The 21,501-nt window shown below is 37.6% G+C and overlaps 1 protein-coding gene across 4 annotated transcripts in view; it reads right to left on the reverse strand.

Annotated features, from left to right (window-relative positions):
* The window catches only part of NUDCD1 (NudC domain containing 1), a 61,828-nt gene that overhangs the window by 15,628 nt on the left and 24,699 nt on the right, over window positions 1–21,501 (reverse strand). For all 4 annotated transcript variants that reach the window (XM_052786860.1, XM_052786863.1, XM_052786861.1 and 1 more), the window contains exons 4-7: window positions 17,427–17,610; window positions 13,334–13,519; window positions 10,486–10,693; window positions 1,861–2,005 (exon numbers count right to left, since the gene is read on the reverse strand). In XM_052786860.1, the coding sequence (XP_052642820.1) occupies window positions 1,861–2,005; window positions 10,486–10,693; window positions 13,334–13,519; window positions 17,427–17,610 (723 nt within the window). The remainder of the gene's footprint in view (window positions 1–1,860; window positions 2,006–10,485; window positions 10,694–13,333; window positions 13,520–17,426; window positions 17,611–21,501) is intronic.

The raw sequence follows: 21,501 nt of genomic DNA on the forward strand, positions 1-21,501 counted from the left end.
TTCATTTTGTAAGTAGCTCTAAATACATGCCTCCTTTGGCTTTGCTTATAATTACTTAAAAGTAATAATGTTGTTGTGCATATTTTTCAGTGCACTCAAAACAAGAAAAAAGCACATGTATTTTTTCACATCATGTCAAAGAAATGAAAAACAGTCACTTTAACTACTAATTCAAGAGAAAGATATAACACTACTGCATACAGAAACAGCCTACTTCTGCTAATGACATCTTCCTTGGATAATCTGCAAAACAACCAAGCTATGTTACCTTTATGATATATTTAAAGAACTCATTTCATGATAAAAGAAGGGGACCTTCATTTAACAAAAGGCAAAAATATACACTTCCTCATTAAGTATGAATTAATGGTACTTCTTGCACAAAGACGACACCATCTTGACAACTAATATAAGCTGAAAGCTGAGGCCAAACAAATGTGTAAAGAAAGATTAGACAGGGCACCGACTCAATCTGACAGGGAGGAGTTCTTGAGTTCCTGTGTTCATTTCAGCTGATTATTATGAACTTTTATTTTGGTTCAGTCCACAAAGTGAAGCAGATAAGCACAATTTTTTTTTAATTGCTAAGACAATTTAAGTTCAAAGAAAACAAACATGAAGAGATAACAAAGAAATGTCCTTAAATTACAGAAACCAGGAAAGTTAAGTGTCATATACTGCAGACTAGTGCACAAGACTTAAAACAGCGTATCTGTCTCGTTAGAGGCTAGACTTTGGGGTTCACCTCCTCTCTGTCAAGCATTCTTGATGGCCTTTGGTTTACTGTTTCATCAGGTGGCTTTTAAAAAAACCCTTCCAGGTAAACATCATTACCATAAGCAACTGAGATGATCAAAAAGAATCCATGCCTTTATTACACATATGTAGCTAAAGTTACAGTATGACAAAATATGTAACTTTTATTTAAATGAACAGTTACCTAAGGAAAGATTTTTCTTTTTATATGATCTTTATTTCATTATTGCACAGAAGCTGAAAAGTTGTGACCAAAAAAAAAAATCATCACTTTAAGCTCACTATGAGTTATAAGAGAAAAGAAATTTGAAGTTCCCAATAAATCTATAGTCAAAAGATGTACTACAATAGCTTGCCCACAAATAACAAGGGATAGAGGAGAGAAATCAATTTACAGCACTAAACAGAATTTATTTTAATAACACTTTTCAGCCTTATTAAAAAAAGTAATAATCCAAAACTAATATATCAAAACCCATAGGGAGCCACACTTCAAGTTTTAGATGAGATGCCATTTTCTAATTAAACCAAAAGGGGAAGTATGAAGCAAACAGCAGTTAAAAAAATACATTTTATTTTGTTTTAAGTAGACTCCTTGTATAACAATAATGCCAGAAAGTTCATGAGTCATGCTTATGCTTCCTAAATTTTCCTTTTAAAAATGTCATTTACACTCACAGTCTATAAATCAAGTACAGTATCTCTAGGAAGACAGTATAAAGGTGTTGCTAACCTATTGATGAACAAGAAACAGACATCCTTCAAAATCACTTAAATCAACCGCTTTAAAACAAACTGCCACATTATAAGTGGTGGGAACAAAATTTATTTTCAATATTAAATCAGAGTTCTGTTTTGGTGCACAGACACTATCATGTAAGCTAAATTCAGTCCCCCATGAAGATGATATTACTGTTCAAAGTATATTCACAACTCTAGTGCCATTAGTTTGTTAACAGTTTCAGTTAAAAATGAATGTAGAGTTAGGATTCTGAATAGTAAATGAACTGATGAGCTATGTCAATGAAGTGCAAATTAGGGTATGAAGAAAAAACAACATGCAAATGTGCAAGAATTTTAAATGTTTTATTTTCAACTCCTTACCATTACTTCAGAGGTAAGATGCATCAGGCTTTCAGTTATTTCAGAGCACTGGGAAGAGTCCATAATGAATTCCCCTCTTGTGTCACCAACTATTAGCTCTGGCCACTGGGGTCCCTCATTTTTCTTAATTAGAGAAATTTCCAAACTAAAATGCAAATAGAAGACAGAGTAGTACATGAAAATACTGCATCCATTTCTCAGATTAGTCAAAAAGCTCTAACTGTAGATTTGAGCACTTCTCCTCTCCAAACTGAATCAATAATGAAAATCACGTTAACAAAAACCATTAGCATTCAATTTATAAAATAAACTATTCTAACAGAAAGTGTTCTGAAGAAAAACAGACCAAGGACATGTGATTTTTAAAAGCCTAAGAATACAAGAGAATGTATTCATGTAGATGTCCTCAGAGTTTTCAATGTAAATGCAGTTTCCCCTGAAGCAGTCTTTCTAAAATATTTTAAATACCGTAGGAGATCACCTCTGAAGAAATCTATTCAAAGAGTGACAGAATTTTACTACAGAGGTTCATTTGAAACCTAAAAAGTACTTAATAGGGCTACTTAAGTGTGCACTACCTTTATATAACATCTAGGACAAAAATACTTGTATTTTATAGACCTCAGAAATACTACAACATTAATTATCTACATAGTGTATCTAAAATCATATCTCAGAAGAGATACAATTTCGGTAACCTGTAAAAAAACCCAAACAAACTTAAGAGAACCTGATAAAACCATTAGGAATAACTAACTAACTAAATAGAAAACAAGAGACTTAGCCTGATGCACCAACACAGCAACTTCATTTAATTACTGTGTTAGACCAAGACATGGATATAATGGTAATATGAGAGCTAGTTTTATTATATTCACTTTTTAGATACATTTATAGGGTCTATAATGATAGTCTTTTACCTGACAGAACAGGAAAACCTTCTAACTACTGCATCATTAGCAATAACTACTTGGTGAACTCTGAATCAGTTTCTAAAGCAATTACATTGGTATTGAAATAGCATATTTTTACAGAGCATATTTGGAGCAAGTTTTAGAATTTTAATCAATAGATTTAAAGCGGTACTGCAGTACCAACATTAAGAACCGAGTGCAACTTATTACATTGAAACGTGTAATTACTATTTCCCATTAAAATAGAAGCTTGAGATTCATGCTATATTACTCACTTGATTGAGTAATAAAAAAATTTCATTACTCAGCTGAGTTATGTTTCATTATGATATCTAATAACTGAAAAGTCACATGCTAGTATATAGTATTAGTATAATCTATATACAAATATTAGTCCCTCTATTTAATTCTTTTGGAGAATAACTATCTTTTACAGTTAAACTTTTGGGAAAAAGCCAAGATTTTTGATGAGGGAAACTAAAGGAAAATCATAGAATATCTCAAGTTGGAAGGAACCTATAAGGATCATCGAGTCCAACTCCCTACTCCTCACATGACTACCTAAAACTAAACCATATGACTACCAAAAGAAATTGAAAAAAAATTTTAAGTGGGAATGTCTTGCAGAAAATGTCATGCTAGTTTTCTTATTATAACCTAATCTCATGAGGTATATACACCTGTATAGTTCACATAGAAGTTCACACAATGCATTAATGAAAAACATTAGCATCAAGCTTGTCCAAGCACCCAGAAGTCTGTATTATCTCTACCATATCTTTTTTCACTTTGTATTTTACACTATTATAATGGCAAGAATAACTACTGCCATATGTATTACATAAAAAGCAATATGCGAAACTATCATAAGATACAGTATTTCAAACATATAACACTCTGCTCCCCAATTTCCACACTTGGGGAATGGTAGTGAAAATGTATACATTTACAAGTTGTAATTTGAAACTGTAATGACTTTTTTTTTCCCTTTTTTTCTAATTGAAATTCAGACTTCATAGTGTCAGAAAGCTATGGTTAATATGAAGTCTATTTTTCACTGAGTCTTCTCAAAATCCCTCTTTAGATAGCCATGTTTTCCATAACATTATGGTTGGGAACTTTACTGTGCCATTGAAATGAATCTGTATTCTCCCCACTTACTGCACACTGGTTCAGATTTACAGGATTAAACTTTATGCATCTCAAAAGCTCTCAGAGGAAACTAAACTGGAAACTCTGCAGGAGAAACTCTGCAAGAAACTGTGGACCAAAAATGCCTGATGGAGATGCAAGCACAGATCCGAACTACACAAAAAGTTAGAGGTTTTTTTTTCATATCAGTAAGCTTCACATATGCAGAAATAACTTCTTGAACTGGGACTCTGAGACAGAAAACTGAAGTGCATACACTTTCATAAAACAGGTATTAGATACTGAAAAGTGAAGGGGATGAATAAAACCACATGCCCTGCTCTAAGGCTCTACCTGGTAAAAAATAAAGCACAATTCCCTATTGTATGATTACCTTTATTACAATACATTGCATTCAGAATAACTAAACTGTAAAAGCAGTAATAAATCTACAGCAAAAAGGGGAAAAAAAACCCCAAAGGAGCACTGATTATAAATCAAAGGTAAGACAGACTGTGAGATTCTTTTACAAAGTTACACCACTGAAATTTGACTCTTGAATTGCTGGAGTCAAAAACAAGATTTCCAAGAAACATGCACGGTCCAAGGTATAATTTTTCTTCAGAAGAAATCACTAACTACAGCACAATTTAATTGCCAGATGCATAGCAAGAACCGCTTCTATACTACTAGATTTTTAACACCTGCACATTTTTGCTCAGAGCAAGTATTTGGTGACTGTTAATCAAAGAAAGCTCAAAAAGTAAAGAAGTCAATAACTAAGCACTCAAAAGTTTTTTGTTATTAAGTTTAGTTTATGAAATGCAAAAGGGACTGTAATGCAAGTAGCAAACACTTTATCTGGTATTTATCTCTATATTTTTCAGAAGCCATAGTGCTTCAAAGTAAAACTATATTGGATATTAGTGATTGGTATTAGAAAATAAGAGGCCAAGCAGAGAACAACAGAAGACATTTCAAAATGCCTTGGAAATGGACACAACTAATGCATTCCCCCCACCTCTGTCCCATGTCCAGGAGATATACTGTTGCCATTAATACATTAGGAACTTTAAGGCAGAGTTTTTCTTAACCCAAGAAATTCCCAATCCTTAAAACTAGCAAATAGATTTAAGTATTTTTGTTGCACTCATGTACTGGCTTTGGCTGGGATAGAGTTAATTTTCTTCATAGTAGCTCATGTGATGCTATGTTTTGGATTTGGTTTTGATTTGGATAAGAGACAAATACACTTAGTGATACAGGCAACTTTATATTTTGCTAAATTTATGTCCTTTATCACAGAGTATTTGCAAAACTTTCCCAGTGAGAAAAAATAATTTTTATCTTAAAGGAAATACCTCTATTTCCACAGAAACAACTACTTTCTTCTTATATTTTTTTCACATGATGACACCATACAGGGAAATTACTCTCTAAGCAACCATTTAACCAAACCTGCTTGTTTCAAGAAATAGTGGCTCATTACTTTATCCTAAAAGAGAACAAAAGCAGTAAATGTCCAAATACATATAATATACTGACAGACCTTGTTGCTTTTCTTACACTTGTTGGAAGATCCAAGTCAAATCCTATCATGTACCATATCTGAACAATGAGACCTGAAACACAGTTTTACTTACTCATTTCCTTGCATTGCCCTTCTCCCATCAGCCTGTATCCCTTTTCCCCACACTTTATCTTACGTTTAAATACTTTCTTTGGTTCAGGACTTAGCCTATGGTTCTGCATTTACAGAATGATCAACACAAGGTGCTTCCAGTCGGCAACCAGTGTTACATGTCACAGAGCTTGTGACAGACTAAACCCCTAGGCGTGGAACATGACTCACTGAACAAAGCCCTACAAGGGAAGATTGCTGGTGGAGATGGGCAAGGGGATGTGCCCATGAAGCTCAGGGAATAATGCAAAGAAGCCGACCTTATCTCAATGCAAAGGGTGGCCTTTGTTTTAGGTAAACAGCTATCAACAGTTGAGTGGATCAACTGGTGGCATAAATGTTTCTCCCCGAGTTCATCAGAAGAGCATATCTCCCTAAGTTAGCCAGACCAGCAGGGTGGGAGTGAATACGTGGCTTAGCCCAGGCAGAGTATAAAAACTATACAACTAACAAAAGAATTTGAAAGAGAGCAATGGGTTGGAGCTGGCTTCAACCCACGTACTCCTTCTTGGCAAGTAGGGATACCCAGCGCTGTGATGGTGTGCATATTATACAGACTGTAACAGACACTGAAAAACAACTGATTTAAGTTCATTCTTGTTTAAGTATGGACACTCCTACTACTCTGAACTCCTTTTGTGATTATGCATTAATGATAATAGCTGTGATATTAACTAAGGCTACAATAACTACCAAATTTATAGATGGCCAGCACTAGTTAGAATACTTTACCTGTAGCAAAGAAATATTTGGGTGCCTAGTTTCACAGATATTACAAAGAGAACACCCGAAGAACCTGGACAACTCTGTCTTGCAATAAGACTACACATATCAGTCCCTGATAGCGGTGGACTTACACACAAATCCCTATTTGAACATTTAAGAGACTAATATGAGACTTCTAAATAATGAAACATACCCCTAGATTAAAAAAACAATGCGCCGAGTTACAGACTGTAAAATGTATGAACTTTTCAAAGCTCAGAAGTATGATCACAAAGCTCTTAGAGCAGAAAACCTTTAGTCTGTTCCAGACCTTCAGACCCACCTCCCTCAGGCAGACAGAAACCCACAAGTGCAATTGACAAGAAAAGCTCTAAAAATTCCAAGGTACTTCTACAGGTAAAATAAGCTTTGGGTACAAAGAACAAGATCATTAAAGTGTGGATCAGCTACTTGTTTTTCATAATGCACATACTGCATTTCATTCATCACAACTTCAGTCTTTCTTTGAACCATTTAGATGATGCTTCAGTTCTAGTTATTCTGACCAGGTGGCACAAGGGGAAGTACAACTGCAAAAGATGAGCAAAGACTTTCAATGCCACGTGTAAGTGGAAAGATCAAGAGGAGTATGTTTTGCAGTATTTAAGCATTCAACAGATCGCTCAGTTCATGTCCTACAAGGCAGGACAAAATGGTGCATATAAACATTCACTGCACCTGCTAACTGCAACAAAGAAAGTAGCTTATAACACAAGCTTTTAGCTTCAAGTCTCAAAACAGAAAAAAATCAGAACGGTACATTTCCAAATATACAGGGATTTCACACTCCCTTTTACGTGTGCAGAAACACATGTGGAAGTAAAACTGAATACTTATGTCATCTTCCAGATATGAAGCATTCTTATTGATGCAAATGTTGTAGACAATTTGCATCCACAATAAACCCTAAAACAATGGTTGAACACGTCTAGTCACTGAGATCAGTTTAGGGCTCTGAAGGGCCCTCCAGAGGCTCTACTAACAATATAAAGTAGAAAGCAAAATTAGATGTTCAAAATTAGGTTGCAATTCTCTACCAAAGAACTAAAATTCTAGGACAAACAGGTTTTGAAATTAAAAAAAAGTAAATTTGACTATGGTTTAGGGAGCTCTGAATTCTTTTTTTTTTCCCTCTCCATTCTTTCATGTTTTTATTTCAGAAAGAAAGAGACAACTAAAATTTACTTCTCAAATAAAACCATGAACATTTCTATTTGAGGTCTACAGCATGTTAAGTTCACAGATTAATTTTATATCACGTACATAATGTAAAATGGATTAGGAAAATATAATAAGGAATTTATAAGTCAAACGTGAAGAATTTCTGTTACACTATTACCAAAAAAAGCTTCTGTTTCTGGAAAGCCACAATAGAAGAGAAATTATTAACACAAACAACAGGGCAAATTCAGGCTAATCAATCCTAAAATTGGGGGGGGGGGGGGGGGGGAGTAATTATTGAACCAATTAAGTTTACTCTGCTTACAAAGCTATGTTTAATGTTTTGATACCTGGGTTTTTTTCCTGGCTATTTAGAAAAAATAAAGTTTTTCTTAAGTACTTCAAAATACTACTGAATTTACTTACTGAATTTCTCACCAAAGTTTCATAACTATATGATACAGTGTCTTTACTAAAATAATTTAACAGTTTACCTATTCACTTTTCCACTGTGATAAACTAGAATTATATGGACAAGATTATTCTCAAAGAGAATAAAAAACCCCAGGTAGTCATACAGACATGCATGGGTTAAGCTCCAGTAGCTCATATCACCAAATATTGTTTCAGAAAGGCAACGGAGAACATCAGAACAGGACATTGAGTCTGGCTGCCAACAAACACAGGCAAAGCATGTGAAAACAGAGCGAGAAGGTTAACATAATTTTTGTTTGGGACAACAAAAAATGTTTTTACAAATATGTTAACAGTAAAAAGAATCCCAGGGAGAATATCTATCCTTTAATGGATACAGAAGGGAACGTAGCAACCAGAGATGAGGAAAAGGCTGAGGTACTTAATGCCTTCTTTGCCTCAGTCTTTAATAGGGAGACCAGTTATCCTCAGGGTACTCCACCCTTTGAGCTGGAAGGTAAGGATGAAGAGCGGAACATACCCCCCTTAATCCAGGAGGAAATAGTGACCTACTACGCTATCTGGACACTCAGAAATCTATGGGACCAGACAGGATCCATCCAAGAGTACTGAGGGAACTGGCAGAGGTCCTTGCCAAGCCACTCTCTATCATCTATCAGCAGTCCTGGTCAACAGGGGAGGTCCCAGAGGACTGGAGGCTTGCCAATGTGACACCCATTTACAAGAAGGGTCGGAGGGAAGATCTGGGGAACTACAGGCCTGTCAGCCTGACCTCGGTACTGGCGAAGATTATGGAACAGTTTGTCTTGAGAGCACTCACATGGCAAGTCCAGGACAAGCAGGGGATCAGGCCCAGTCAGCATGGGTTTACGAAAGGCAGGTCCTGCCTGACCAACCTGATCTCCTTCTATGACCAGGTGACCCGCCTAGTGGATGAGGGAAAGGCTGTCGATGTTATCTACCTTGACTTCAGCAATGCCTTTGACACTGTCTCTCATGGCATACTGCTTGAGAAGCTGGCGTCTCATGGCCTGGATAAATGTACTCTTCGCTGGGTGAAAAACTGGCTAGATGGCCGAGCCCAGAGGGTTGTGGTGAATGGGGTGAAATCCAGTTGGCAGCGGGTCACAAGTGGTGTTCCTCAGGGCTCGGTGTTGGGCCCCGTTCTGTTTAATATCTTTATCAATGATTTGGACAAGGGGATTGAGTGCACCCTCAGCAAGTTTGCAGACGACACCAAGTTGGGAGGCAGGGTTGATCTGCTTGAGGGTAGGAAGGCTTTACAGAGAGATCTGGACAGGCTGGATCGATGGGCTGAGGCCAATCGTATGAAGTTCAACAAGGCTAAGTGCCAGGTCCCACACTTGGGTCACAACAACCCCATGCAGTGCTACAGGCTTGGGGAAGAGTGGCTGGAAAGCTGCCCAGCAGAGAAAGACCTGGGGGTCCTGGTTGACAGCCGGCTGAATATGAGCCAGCAGTGTGCCCAGGTGGCCAAGAAGGCCAATCGCATCCTGGCCTGTATCAGAAACAGTGAGGCCAGCAGGAGCAGGGAGGTGATCGTCCCCCTGTCCTCAGCGCTGGTGAGGCTGCATCTTGAACACTGTGTTCAGTTTTGGGCCCCTCACTACAGGAAAGACATTGAGCTGCTGGAACGTGTTCAGAGAAGGGTAACCAAGTTGGTGAGGGGCCTGGAGCACAAGTCTTATGAGGAGAGGCTGAGGGAGCTGGGGCTGTTTAGTCTCGAGAAGAGGAGGCTGAGGGGAGACCTTATAGCTCTCTACAACTACCTGAAAAGGGGTTGTAGTGAGGTGGGTGTTGGTCTCTTCTGTCAGGTGGCTGGAGATAGGACAAGAGGAAATGGCCTCAAGTTGAGGCAAGGGAGATTTAGGTTAGATATTAGGAAAAATTTTTTTACTGAGAGGGTTGTCAGACACTGGAATAGGCTGCCCAGGGAAGTGGTTGAGTCACCATCCCGGGAGGTATTCAAAAAGCGAGTGGACGGGGTACTTCAGGACATGGTTTAGTGGGCATGGTTGATAGTTGGACTCGATGATCTTGAAGGTCTTTTCCAACCTAAATGATTCTATGATTCCAATGAGCATCAATGTATCCCTAATGTTGCAAAGAACTCTGCTCCACAGCTCAGTAGTAGAAACTCTTAATTTCCTGCTCTAATACAGGTATAGCTGTCAGTACAGACAGTTATCCATAATGCCTTTTTTCTGAAGTAAAAGAATTTATTATTTTGGAAAGGCTGTTCTATGTTGCTGTAGAAATTAGCTGGTCATGTAGCTTATAAGCAAGTAACTAAGAGGAGGGGATTACTTTCACAATTAGCTAAAGAAACAGTATTGTGAGACAGCATTAGAAAAGCCCGTGAACTATTTTCAGCAGAGAACATAGATTCTTGTAAGGAGGGATGCAGGGTGTAGCATTAAATGAGTCCATTCCCAGAGGGGCCAGAAGTCAGAGTTACAGTATACACTTTGAAATCAATTCCTATCAATAGGAAAAACTAAAAACCATATACAACACCTTTTGTTCTCTCTAATTATCCATGTGCAGCTTTCATGGTCCACAGATGAATAGAGTTTTCCTTCCATCAAAGGAGGTTGGTCTTTCAGTATAACACATATGTTACCAGGAGAAAAGCGTACTTTTATGTCATCCTTAGTGATGTCTTGAGGAATGTGAACTGTTATTGTCACATCATCTTCAGTCTGCTGCCAGTAATAGAGTGGGTCTACAATTGGAAACATGCAGAAAAATACAAACTAGATTACAAATACTGTCCTGGATTCCACAGCACACAATGCTGGAAGATATGGAATAGAAGTTTGTGGAAGAGTGGAAATTTACTTTTACTCTGAATAATTTACATAAAATATATTCGGATTATAAAATGGAGAAACATTTTTTAGCAATCAAGTTCATTTATGTCCCTCATCTGGAGAGCAATTTATATTCATATCTATACTCAAATATGTTGATAGAATTATGCAATGGCCATTAACTATTACTCTGAGTTTATTGTAGCATTACAAAATTGATAAACAAAATGTACTTAAATCCACTGAAACATTAATGTTTAATAATTCGGTTGAAGAGACATCAGGTGCAGCGGTACTGACAAGCTACGGCCTGCTCAGAAGTATATGCCATTCAGAAATGTGAACATTTTTTTCCTACCTATTTTGCCAGAAGCTATGCTGACCATTCAACAGAAATTATTTTAGAAGACCAGGTAGTCTTAATCTGCCTCAGTTGATGGAGATGAAATAAAACTGCCTGCCCAGAGGTAATGATTGACTTTTACTCCTAGGTATAGAATCTGCTTGATGTCTATGTTGATTATTAAACTGCTACAAGAAGTGGCCTTTTAAGAGAAATGTTTATACAAAAGGAATGCTATGACAGCATGACTGGGTAGTTCACAGAAAACACAAATACAAATGCATTAATTTTCTGAAGAGCGATCTCGTACATGTTACCTTCCTATTTAGAGGAAAAGTATGGATAGACCCTTTGGAAGCTCTCAAGTTGTCACAACACAGTACAAGATTTCAGTGATCTAAGCTTCACGTCAGCAACTGTGATTCTGGACGGACACTGTTGTCCATTACCACAAGTTTCCTGTTTGCAATGGATCCGTCACAGGTGCTACAAATATACTTCCCAGAAACTATTAGTATCTGAGATACTACAGCCTTCAAAATTCTAAACTTGACACAGATTGTATCTGATATTAAAAGTCTTCATTCATAAGAAAACTGAATGACACCAAAAAAGTAGCTTAGACTTCCCCTTTCCCCCATCTTCAGGACAGCCTTCTCAATGTCAAAAATGTGCAGAGGAGACTATGAGAGAACAAATTAAAAACCAAAATACCGATGTGCAACAACCGCTTTAATATTTCTTTATCTATTGTTGCAAACTCCTATAAAAATTAGAGTTCTATTGCCAGCACATCTTGTTTCATTATCTGATATCTATTATGCTGCAATTTTACAGAACCATGCAACTAAAATTACAGCCTACATTAGGTTTAGCAAAAGACAAATTCTCTTTTAAAGAGGTATTAGACTTCCCTCTAAACTAGGAGTCCAGGTTTCAGTACTTTCTTTACCATTAGATTTTTGTGCCATGAGAAGTTGGTGTTGTTACAAACAGTACTCCACACATTACAGATTGCTGGGCTTTGGCAACACCATATGCACACATACACGCATGAAATGAGCTATGCTGAGAACCATATAGTGCTCTTTACTGTGTTTCTTTAATCACACCTAGCACACAACTCAAGAAGCTCTTAAAATCCTTAAAACATTGAACTAGCTAATTCAGTTGACAACTTCATAGACACTGCATTGTGGTGCTCAGTGCACTAAGGAACTCCTTTGCCTCAAGACTTATACATACAGACTATTCTTAATACAATTACACGTACAATGCCACAGTTATCACAGTGTGTAACATTAATACATTCCAGGAAATTGATCTTTTTGTATTGTTTCCCACACAGATTTTTGCACCATTGACAAAGATTGTGTTAATATCATTCAGTTAGGACTGGTTCATTAAGCAATGCCTTATATTCAGAAGCAAAAATCAAATCTGAAATAATACAACTACATAAGCATACATATTACAGAGCTCAGTGATATTTAAGATAAAAATTAATTAACAGGTTTTTACATACTTAATTTCGTTTTGATCTTAAAGAAAAAAGTATGGATGCCTTTTGTTGAAGTTTATTATTTTTTCTGAACTGCTTTCCCACTGGAGAAAAGATAATCCCTTACAGGATTCTCATTCTTTAAAAAGAAAAAGTGGTTGGGCTTTTGGGGGGCTGGGGGGGTGGTTAGTGGGGGGTTTTTTGTTGTTGTTGTTGTGGTAGGTTTGGGGGTTTGTTTGTTTGTTTTAAAATTTAGAAAGGCAGGAGTAAATTACGTATCAGAGAGCTTTCTGATGAACAACTATTTGGGGGAGTGAATGGGTGCCACACTGCCCTCTCTCATCTAGGAAGACTAGCTTCTTAATTTAAGTACTTCAGCCAGATGCCTAAATTTAGGCGTTACCTGCTAGCAAATACTTAGTACAGTTCTGTTTGCAAAATATCAATATCCTTTTCCTTAGGACAACAAAACTCTTTAAGTGTCTCCTATCCAAAAAAGCTTCTCACATAGGTTTATGCACAACACAACTTCCCAGGGTAAAAGCAAACAAAACAAAGCCAATTTGTCCTTAAAAAAAAATAAAAATCTGGAAGATAGATATTAAGACAAACATTTATTGCTAGAGTTTCCAAACAGATGGTAAACTGACAAGCTATTTTCTAAGTCAAAAGAGAGCAGCCTACCATAATCTGCCAGATAAGTTTTACCTTTCTTTTCATTTGTTGCTTTTGCATCATCATTTTCTTCTAATTTGTCATCTTCATCTTGCATAAATTTGAATGGTTTGTAGGAAACAATCATTAGGCCATCCCCACTTGGCTCTATTGCTGCATAATGGGGGACTGATTTTCCTTGTAAAACTCTCCTTTTAAAGATGTCATATCTATGATCTCCTATAAAATTAAAATAAAACATTAGTGGTAATATTTTTCTGGAAGACAAATTATTATATGAGAATCTCATTACAGTTAAAAATACTAAGCAATCCTACCAGTTAAATCACAGTACCATAGTTTAAAAAGAAATTTCTCTTCTGTTTTCCAATGCATTTGTTACATATGTAGACCCTAAAATTAATCTAACATTGCCCTTTTTTTCTTATGATGCCTTTGTTGATCACAGCTAGCCCAGCAATTCACAAAACCACTCACAGCCTCTGTACAAACAAGTTTTGCAGATACTTTTTGAGCTGCTGTAAAAACTTGAGAAGCAATGAAATAATGAGCGGCAACACTTTATTCATAATGGAAAATGTCCATCTTCCTCAACTTTTGTAAAACACTGCCCTTTAAAAAGGAGGTCCCAGATGTTAGCTACTGGCATCAAGGACCATGCCATTCCCTACTGTGCTCCCAAACACATGAGTACCGATGACTCAAAACACCAGTAAGATGACGGGTTCTAGCACAATGTTTGTTCTTCCACTAGAATCTTACTGCCCACAGAGTCCTCAGGAACTGATCAACTTCTGAATAATAACAGATTATACAAATGGATTTTTAGCAAAAAAATTAACAACTTGATAAAATGCTCACAGGTGATAAAATTATCCCCAGAAATTGTGTAGTTCTTCACATTTATGCTTCATCTCTTCATTAAAAGAAATCACTGTACTTGTAACTACAACTTTACTTGAAAGAAACTGGGAACTCATTAGCAGAGACATTAGACAAGACCAGATTATGATGGTAAAAATCATCTATGCCACTCTAGTACTCCAAAATGTGTTCCTGTTTGACCTCAATGTTAAGCTTAGAGAAACACTGAAGTCATAGGAGAATACAGATAATAATGGATAAACCAAATGTAATTTCAGTCCTCTCAATTGGTTATCCTGTTTGCTAAGCAAGAAGTGGAATAAAGAGTAATAATCAGACTATAATGTAATTCTGGTACTTAGTGGTGTTAATTAAAGCCCCCCTCTTTTTCCTGAAAAGTTTGGGCAGGGCAGGTAAGGGGGAGGGTATTAACTGAAGAGATGCAACCATTCTAATTAGAGACAGAGTAAGAGACCTATTCAATCAGAAGACTCCAAGCAACAGGGTAACCTGCTTTAAAGGACTAACAAATTACCTCTGCTTAAATACGTGACCAAAAAGAGCAAGTCTTTGTTGTACTGGGAAGTTAGCCACTCATTGAACAAGCTGTTATTTAACTGACCAAATTTAACTGTGCACTGAAATATACCAAATTTGTTAGCATGTCTCTCTTACAGCATTTGCTCACTTGTTAAAAGGCTCTACAACCTCAAACCTTGTCATTGTGTGACCAAACATTTTGTACAGTATTTTCAATCAATCATCAACACTTCTAAAATTTTTAAGTAAGTCTTTATGATCTTTTTGGTAAGTTTATACTACATGATTTTTCTTGTAAAGAAGGTCAGAAGAAAGCATGTAACATTTTCCGAGTCTAATAAAGCAGCATGGTGGTTCTTCATTTCAAGCTTTTACAGTGAGGATTCCTAAAACATTAGCTAATTAAAGAAAACAACAAACTTCGAGGGGGTACACCTTTGTCACAACTCTCTGAAGTACCACACAAGATGTGAACAGATCTCACCACTGCTTCCATTCAGATTTATTTTCATGCTTCCATTTTTTGTTCTTTGGTAATACAATAGTGGTAGGTGTGATCACTTTGTCTAGCCAACCAGGCACGGCTGAGACTCTCACAGTTGTTGGTGTCAAGACACATAACTATGTTGTAAGGTTTTGCTTTGATGAAGGATAGATTTGGTAATTTGAGAAATGGCTTGTTAATTAACTACTTATTTTTACTACAATCTGATTTGATAAACTGCACCCACAGGCAGAGTTTCAAGAAGAGTTAAGCATAGCAATTGCCTACTGATGAAAGAGAATGTAAAGTATTGTTAATTCCTCAAAACAGCTTTTATCTTTGAGACTGGTTCATGCATCACTCTGATTTGCGGGATAGTTATTTAAAAGAAATCAAAAACTTATTTCTCTCTTCATAATTAAAGTTTGCTTTGAATCTTGTTATTTACATCTCTGCTGACTGTAATTACAAAAATTTTGTCTGTTCCTTGGAAATGCTGGAGAACTGGCAAGATTTTTGGCAAGATTTTTAAATCTACTTTTATGGAAAAAGATTCATTCCATGAACATTTGTCATAAGTTATAAAAAACACACTATAAAGAACTTCTTTACAAAAATATACAGTATTACAAAATATAATAAAAGTTTGTGTTAGTGCTTTCTTTAAGCAATGGTCTTCAGTTCCAGACTGGCAGTATTACTGATTTAATTCTTCTTCCAAGATATAACCAGTAATGTTCAGAGGTTTCTTTCTCTTGTTGAGCTGGCCCACAAAAGCATAAGGCAATCTCACATGGCTTTCTGGCGTTCTCAGAAATATTTCCATCACCCAAGGTTCAACAGCAGACAACATGAATAAAGCCACTCAGTGTAACAAAGCTGGTGAAAGGGCTGGAAGGAATGTCTTGTGAGGAGTGACTAAGGAATTTGGGTTTGTCTCGTTTGGAGAAGAGGAGGCTGAGGCACAACCTCATTGCTCTCTACAGCTTCCTGAGGAGGAGAAGTGGAGAGGGAGGTGCTGATTTCTCCCTGGTATCCAGTGATGAGACATGCGACAGTGGTTCAAAGCTGCACCAGGGGAGGTTTAGACTGGACATTAGGAAGTATTTCTTTACCAAGAGGGTGGTCAAACACTGGGACAGGCTTCCCGACGAAGTGGCTGATGCCCCAAGCCTGTCAGTGTTTAAGAGGCAGTTGGACAATGCCCTTAATAACATGCTTTAACCTTTGGTCAGCCCTGAAGTGGTCAGGCAGTTGGACTAGATGATCGTTATAGGTCCCTTCCAACTGAAATAGTCTATTCTACTCTTTTCTCCTATCCATACTATATATGCAGGAGACTGAGGAACATTTAGATAGTAACACTGCAGTATGCAATCAACTGCTTTAGTTCAAGTAGCTAAAGATTCTATCGGTATCAAAACTATACTTTTTGGAAGATAATGAACGAGACAGTATCACAGTCTTCCCAAAAAGGTTAAGGTAATTTAATCCACATATATTTAAATCGGACACTGAAGCATGGGGTCTTGTATGCTTTATGGAAATCATGATATTTAATGTAAGTATGGTCATACTGAACAGATAAATTACCCTTTGCCAAACTTTATTAGGATAATACATTAATTAGTAGGTATTAATACACTAGTATGTTTTTAATGTGTTGATCTAAAATTAACTGCATAATCTCATACTCTTTTACTGCAGGAAAATCTAGAATATGAAGTATTTACTTTTCATGCTACAGTTCTTCTTTTTATCTCATACTAATTCCAATCCCACAACACTGTTAATTGGAGGCTAAAAAAACAACAAAAAGCCAAAAACATAACCAAACAAAACCCCATATCTAGCTGTACAACATTTTGAAAAGTATAAAAGACATCAGTTAGACATAGTTCTGTATAACCTTGATTTTGCAATTCCTGTTTAGCTTGATCTTGTATTTCATAACGTCACAAAGTCAAGTTCTATCTTGTTTACTAATTACCTTAACCGCACACATATAAAATTTTACTTCTTCCTGTCTTCCAAACGTTCAACAGATTTTAGGTCTACAACCAGTAACTTGATCTCAAAATGTAAGAAAAAACTACCTATGTAAAATCCAAGCAGAACTTTTGAGGAAAGGAAATATCAGAACCTGAGGAACAATCAACTTCTAAGACAAGGAATAAAAGCATGATTTTTTTTTTTTTTAAACATTACTCACCAGTAATATAAATGTAAAACACTTACCCTCTTTGCTTATCTCTGCAATTGTAACCCATTCCAAGGTAATATGAAATCCACTTCCTTTTGTGTCCAATTCATCTTTTTCTACCCTAAGCAGCAGCACAGCTACTGAATGCTTATCAGATTTTACAAATGAAACACTGTGTGCTATAATAAATGGACTTCCTAGCTCTTCATTAAACACAATCTAGAAAAAAAATGTAGTAAAAAGTCAGTCAGTTAAAACTGTAAGTCTTGCTCTTTCTCAGAAAGCAGTGAAAGGCTTCAGTGAATGTCAAATCAGTAAAAGTTTGCTTCCCACAAACCTCTCTGCCAATATGAATACACGAACATCATACATTTCGGGTTCCTCCCTTCTTGGCTATCAAGCCACTGTTCTGAAATGCTTTTAATTATTGTTTATATTATAAAATCATTGTAAGGGCCCATTAAACAAAGCACAAATATCCACAAAATCATCTGCATTATGGCTGTTTACTACTACAATAAGCAGAGGTACAACAACTGATGAACAGAACAAGATCCATAAAAACAGCATACTGACTCAAGACAAAAATGTAGGCATTTCACCAAGGCCCTCACTACTTCTCTAGACACCCCAACATCCTGAAAATCTTTATAGACCTTGACATGTGCAAACAAGAAGATTAAGAGGTCCAGTGCATTGCTGCCAGTGTTTAATCATCAACCAGTACTGAGGGGAGAGCTGGGGTTTCTCTTTATTTGCTACTATCTTTACAAAGAGATTCAATATTCCTTCTCTATAAAGTTTTATGAAGGGAAGTAAGAAACAAAAGCCTATAATTAAATGAAGGAGTATAATATTCATGTTTAGGAGGAGCTATGATTAGAAGTTTTTGTATTTTTATGCATACAGTTTGGAAAAGTCTATCCAATATTTGGATGGGACTAGGTAGGCAGAGTACATAAATATTACTGTCATTGAAAGGCTAATAAGCACCACTGTAAACGTGGAATAATTTCATACAGAAGGACTGCACATCTTGTAGCTCAAGACATTTAGCATTTGGTACCTATAGCTGGAAGTTTTCATTCTAGAGACTATGTATTTCATCTTTTTTCAAAAAAGTACTCATTCAGCAAACCCCCCAAAAAGATTAAAAAAAAAAGAATCCAAACAGCAGAGAAGAAGAAGAAATGAAACATTCTTTATTTGCTAGAACATTAACACATGAAAACAAAAGAATAAATGACAAGGAATTCAAGCTGCAGTGGCTGAATGAGTATAGGCTCAATCTAGCTGTTACTGAAACCTGGTCAGGTTTGAGGATTTATGGGGTTGGGATGTTAACACCACTGTAAACCACTGGGTGCTCTAAATACTCAAAAAGTGAATTTAAATGGACAGAACCTCAACATATAAATCTCATGGTTTTGCTACACTGACAACTCCAATGTAACTTATTTACGTATCAGCATTCTCACACAGAACAGAATAAAAACCAGTTGGTATTTATTACCAACCATCTAAAGAACAGGATGGCCAATGTCCTAGTTACTGAACTCTCAAAAGGTGTAGGGGAAGGAGCTAATCCATCATGCTGAAATCTTCCACTTCAGAACATATACCTGAGTTCCTGCCAATACTAAACCCTCCTTAATTGCTTAGGAAACTGCCCTCTAATAAAGAAAATAGATGCAAAATGTGTGCGCTTTATACCAGACTCGTCTTTCATGAGTAAAGAGGAACTAACCACAGACCATGAGACTCATCATAGCTCAGGTAGAAATGTAACTTAGTTACATTTGTTGTGTTCAAGCAGGATAACAAATACCATTATTAGTGTAGTAAGATCACTTCGATGTGGATACAAAAACGCTCCTTATCGAGACTCTTTAAAAGAATTAATTATGTAAAGAATTTAATCATGAGAAACATAAAAACATACTTCAGTTACAACCAACAATTTTAAGTAAAAATATGAAGCACCAATAATTTTCCACAGCTAAGTGCACAGTATGAAGATTTTCCCTACTAGAGAGATGGAAATAATATTGCTTACATTATACCTGCTCTGCAGTTAATCCTCGGGGTTACTGTCCTGGTTTCAGCTGGGATAGAGTTAACTGTCTTCCTAGTAGCTGGTACAGTGCTATGTTTTGAGTTCAGAGCGAAGAATGTTGATAACACTGATGTTTTCAGTTGTTGCTCAGTAGTGTTTAGACTAATGTCAAGGATTTTTCAGCTTCTCATGCCCAGCCAGTGAGAAAGCTGGAGGGGCACAAGAAGTTGGCACAGGACACAGCCAGGGCACCTGACCCAAACTGGCCAATGGTGTATTCCATACCATGTGACGTCCCATCCAGTACAGAAACGGGGAAGTGGGGGGCAGGGATTCGCCGCTCGGGGGACTGGCTGTGTGTCGGTCGGCGGGTGGTGAGCAATTGCACTGCACATCATTTGTACATTCCAATCCTTTCATTATTGCTGTTGTCATTTTATTAGTGTTATCATTATCATTATTAGTTTCTTCTTTTCTGTTCTATTAAACCGTTCTTATCTCAACCCACGGGTTTTGCTTCTTTTCCCGATTTTCTCCCCCATCCCACTGGGTGGGGGGGAGTGAGTGAGCGGCTGAGTGGTGTTTAGTTGCTGGCTGGGGTTAAACCACGACAGTCCTTTTTGGCGCCCAACGTGGGGCTCGAAGGGTTGAGATAACGACAAACCTGACCAGAGCTTGTTAAAACAAATTTGTTATAAGCATTCATTATATCGGTCTAATAGTTGCTGGTCTTTATGTTGATTTATGTGTTCTTAGAGTTGTTGCTCTGGTTTTTAAAGTTCTGTTATGTATCACCTCGCTTGCTGTATGTAGTCCCTCTTCTGCTGCTTATCATCCGTGGGAGGTGGATTAAGGTTTTCGCTTTGATGTATTGTATAACACTGGTTTATGGTATGATAAAGTCGTCGGCTGTGGGATTAATCCGGTACTTGCACCCAGCATTGTCACCTTTATACTGTGGAAGCCATCTGTGGGAAACTATTAATAATTATACCATTTACCTTTCCTCCTTGGAAAACCAGTCTATGGGTGGGATACCTTTCTTCCCCTCTCCTTTCTCCTTCAGTCCAGTTACAATGGTGTTTGAGAATTTTGAAAAATTTGAATACTCTTGGGATGTTGGGACCAGCACGGTCCTAGCCCTACTGCTAGGAATTAGCATGCTTCTGAATGTGGTTCAGCTCTCGTTTAAGGTTAAACAACTATTTAAGAAAATCACCCAGAGATCTGACCCAAGGGTGGATAATTATGAGTGGCAGGGTGTGTGGGGTAGTATGGGCAAGTACCTAGAAAAGTGGGCACCTCCAGTGTTTTGGAAATTCACCCCTGAACAAGTGCAGAATCCAGAAGAACTAGTAAAATATTTGGAAAAGGTATGCTGTCACCCCGGCAGCTCCAGAGAGATACAAATTACTGCAACGTGCTGGGGCCTGGCCCATGCCTATCGAGCCCTGTTCGACACCACTCAGTACCCTCAAGGGGAAGAGAAGGTCTCTGGACCTAACAACAAAACGATGAGCACTGTGGCTATCCAAACCTCAGCGACAGGCACTGCAGCCCCTCCAGCCTCGGCAATGAGCATGGCAGCTACCCAAACCTCGGCAACGGGCACTGAGGTCCCTCCAGCCCCAGCAACGAGCACAGCAGCTACCCAAACCTTGGCAACAGGCACTGCGGTTATCCAAGACCCGGCGAGCGGTACTGCAACTGAACCAGCGGACCAACCTGCACCAGTATCAGTTGCCCCCGTACAGAAAAAGAAATATACAAAAAAATCAGTTCGCTTAGCGAAGGATGAAGGCGAACCAGGGTCATCACGGGAACAGGAGGAAGAGGCAGAACCAGAGGTAATAACCCGGTCCCTATCCTTGAGTGAGCTGCGGGATATGCAAAAAGATTTTGGCCGCCGTATAGGTGAGCATATTATCACCTGGCTCCTCCGATGCTGGGACAATGGGGCTAATAGCTTGGAATTAGAAGGTAGGGAAGCCAAGCAGCTGGGATCGCTTGCCAGGGAAGGTGGCATTGACAAGGCAATTGGAAGAGGGACACAA

The sequence above is a fragment of the Harpia harpyja genome, chromosome 5 (assembly GCF_026419915.1).
Source record: "Harpia harpyja isolate bHarHar1 chromosome 5, bHarHar1 primary haplotype, whole genome shotgun sequence".
Taxonomy (NCBI): domain Eukaryota; kingdom Metazoa; phylum Chordata; class Aves; order Accipitriformes; family Accipitridae; genus Harpia; species Harpia harpyja.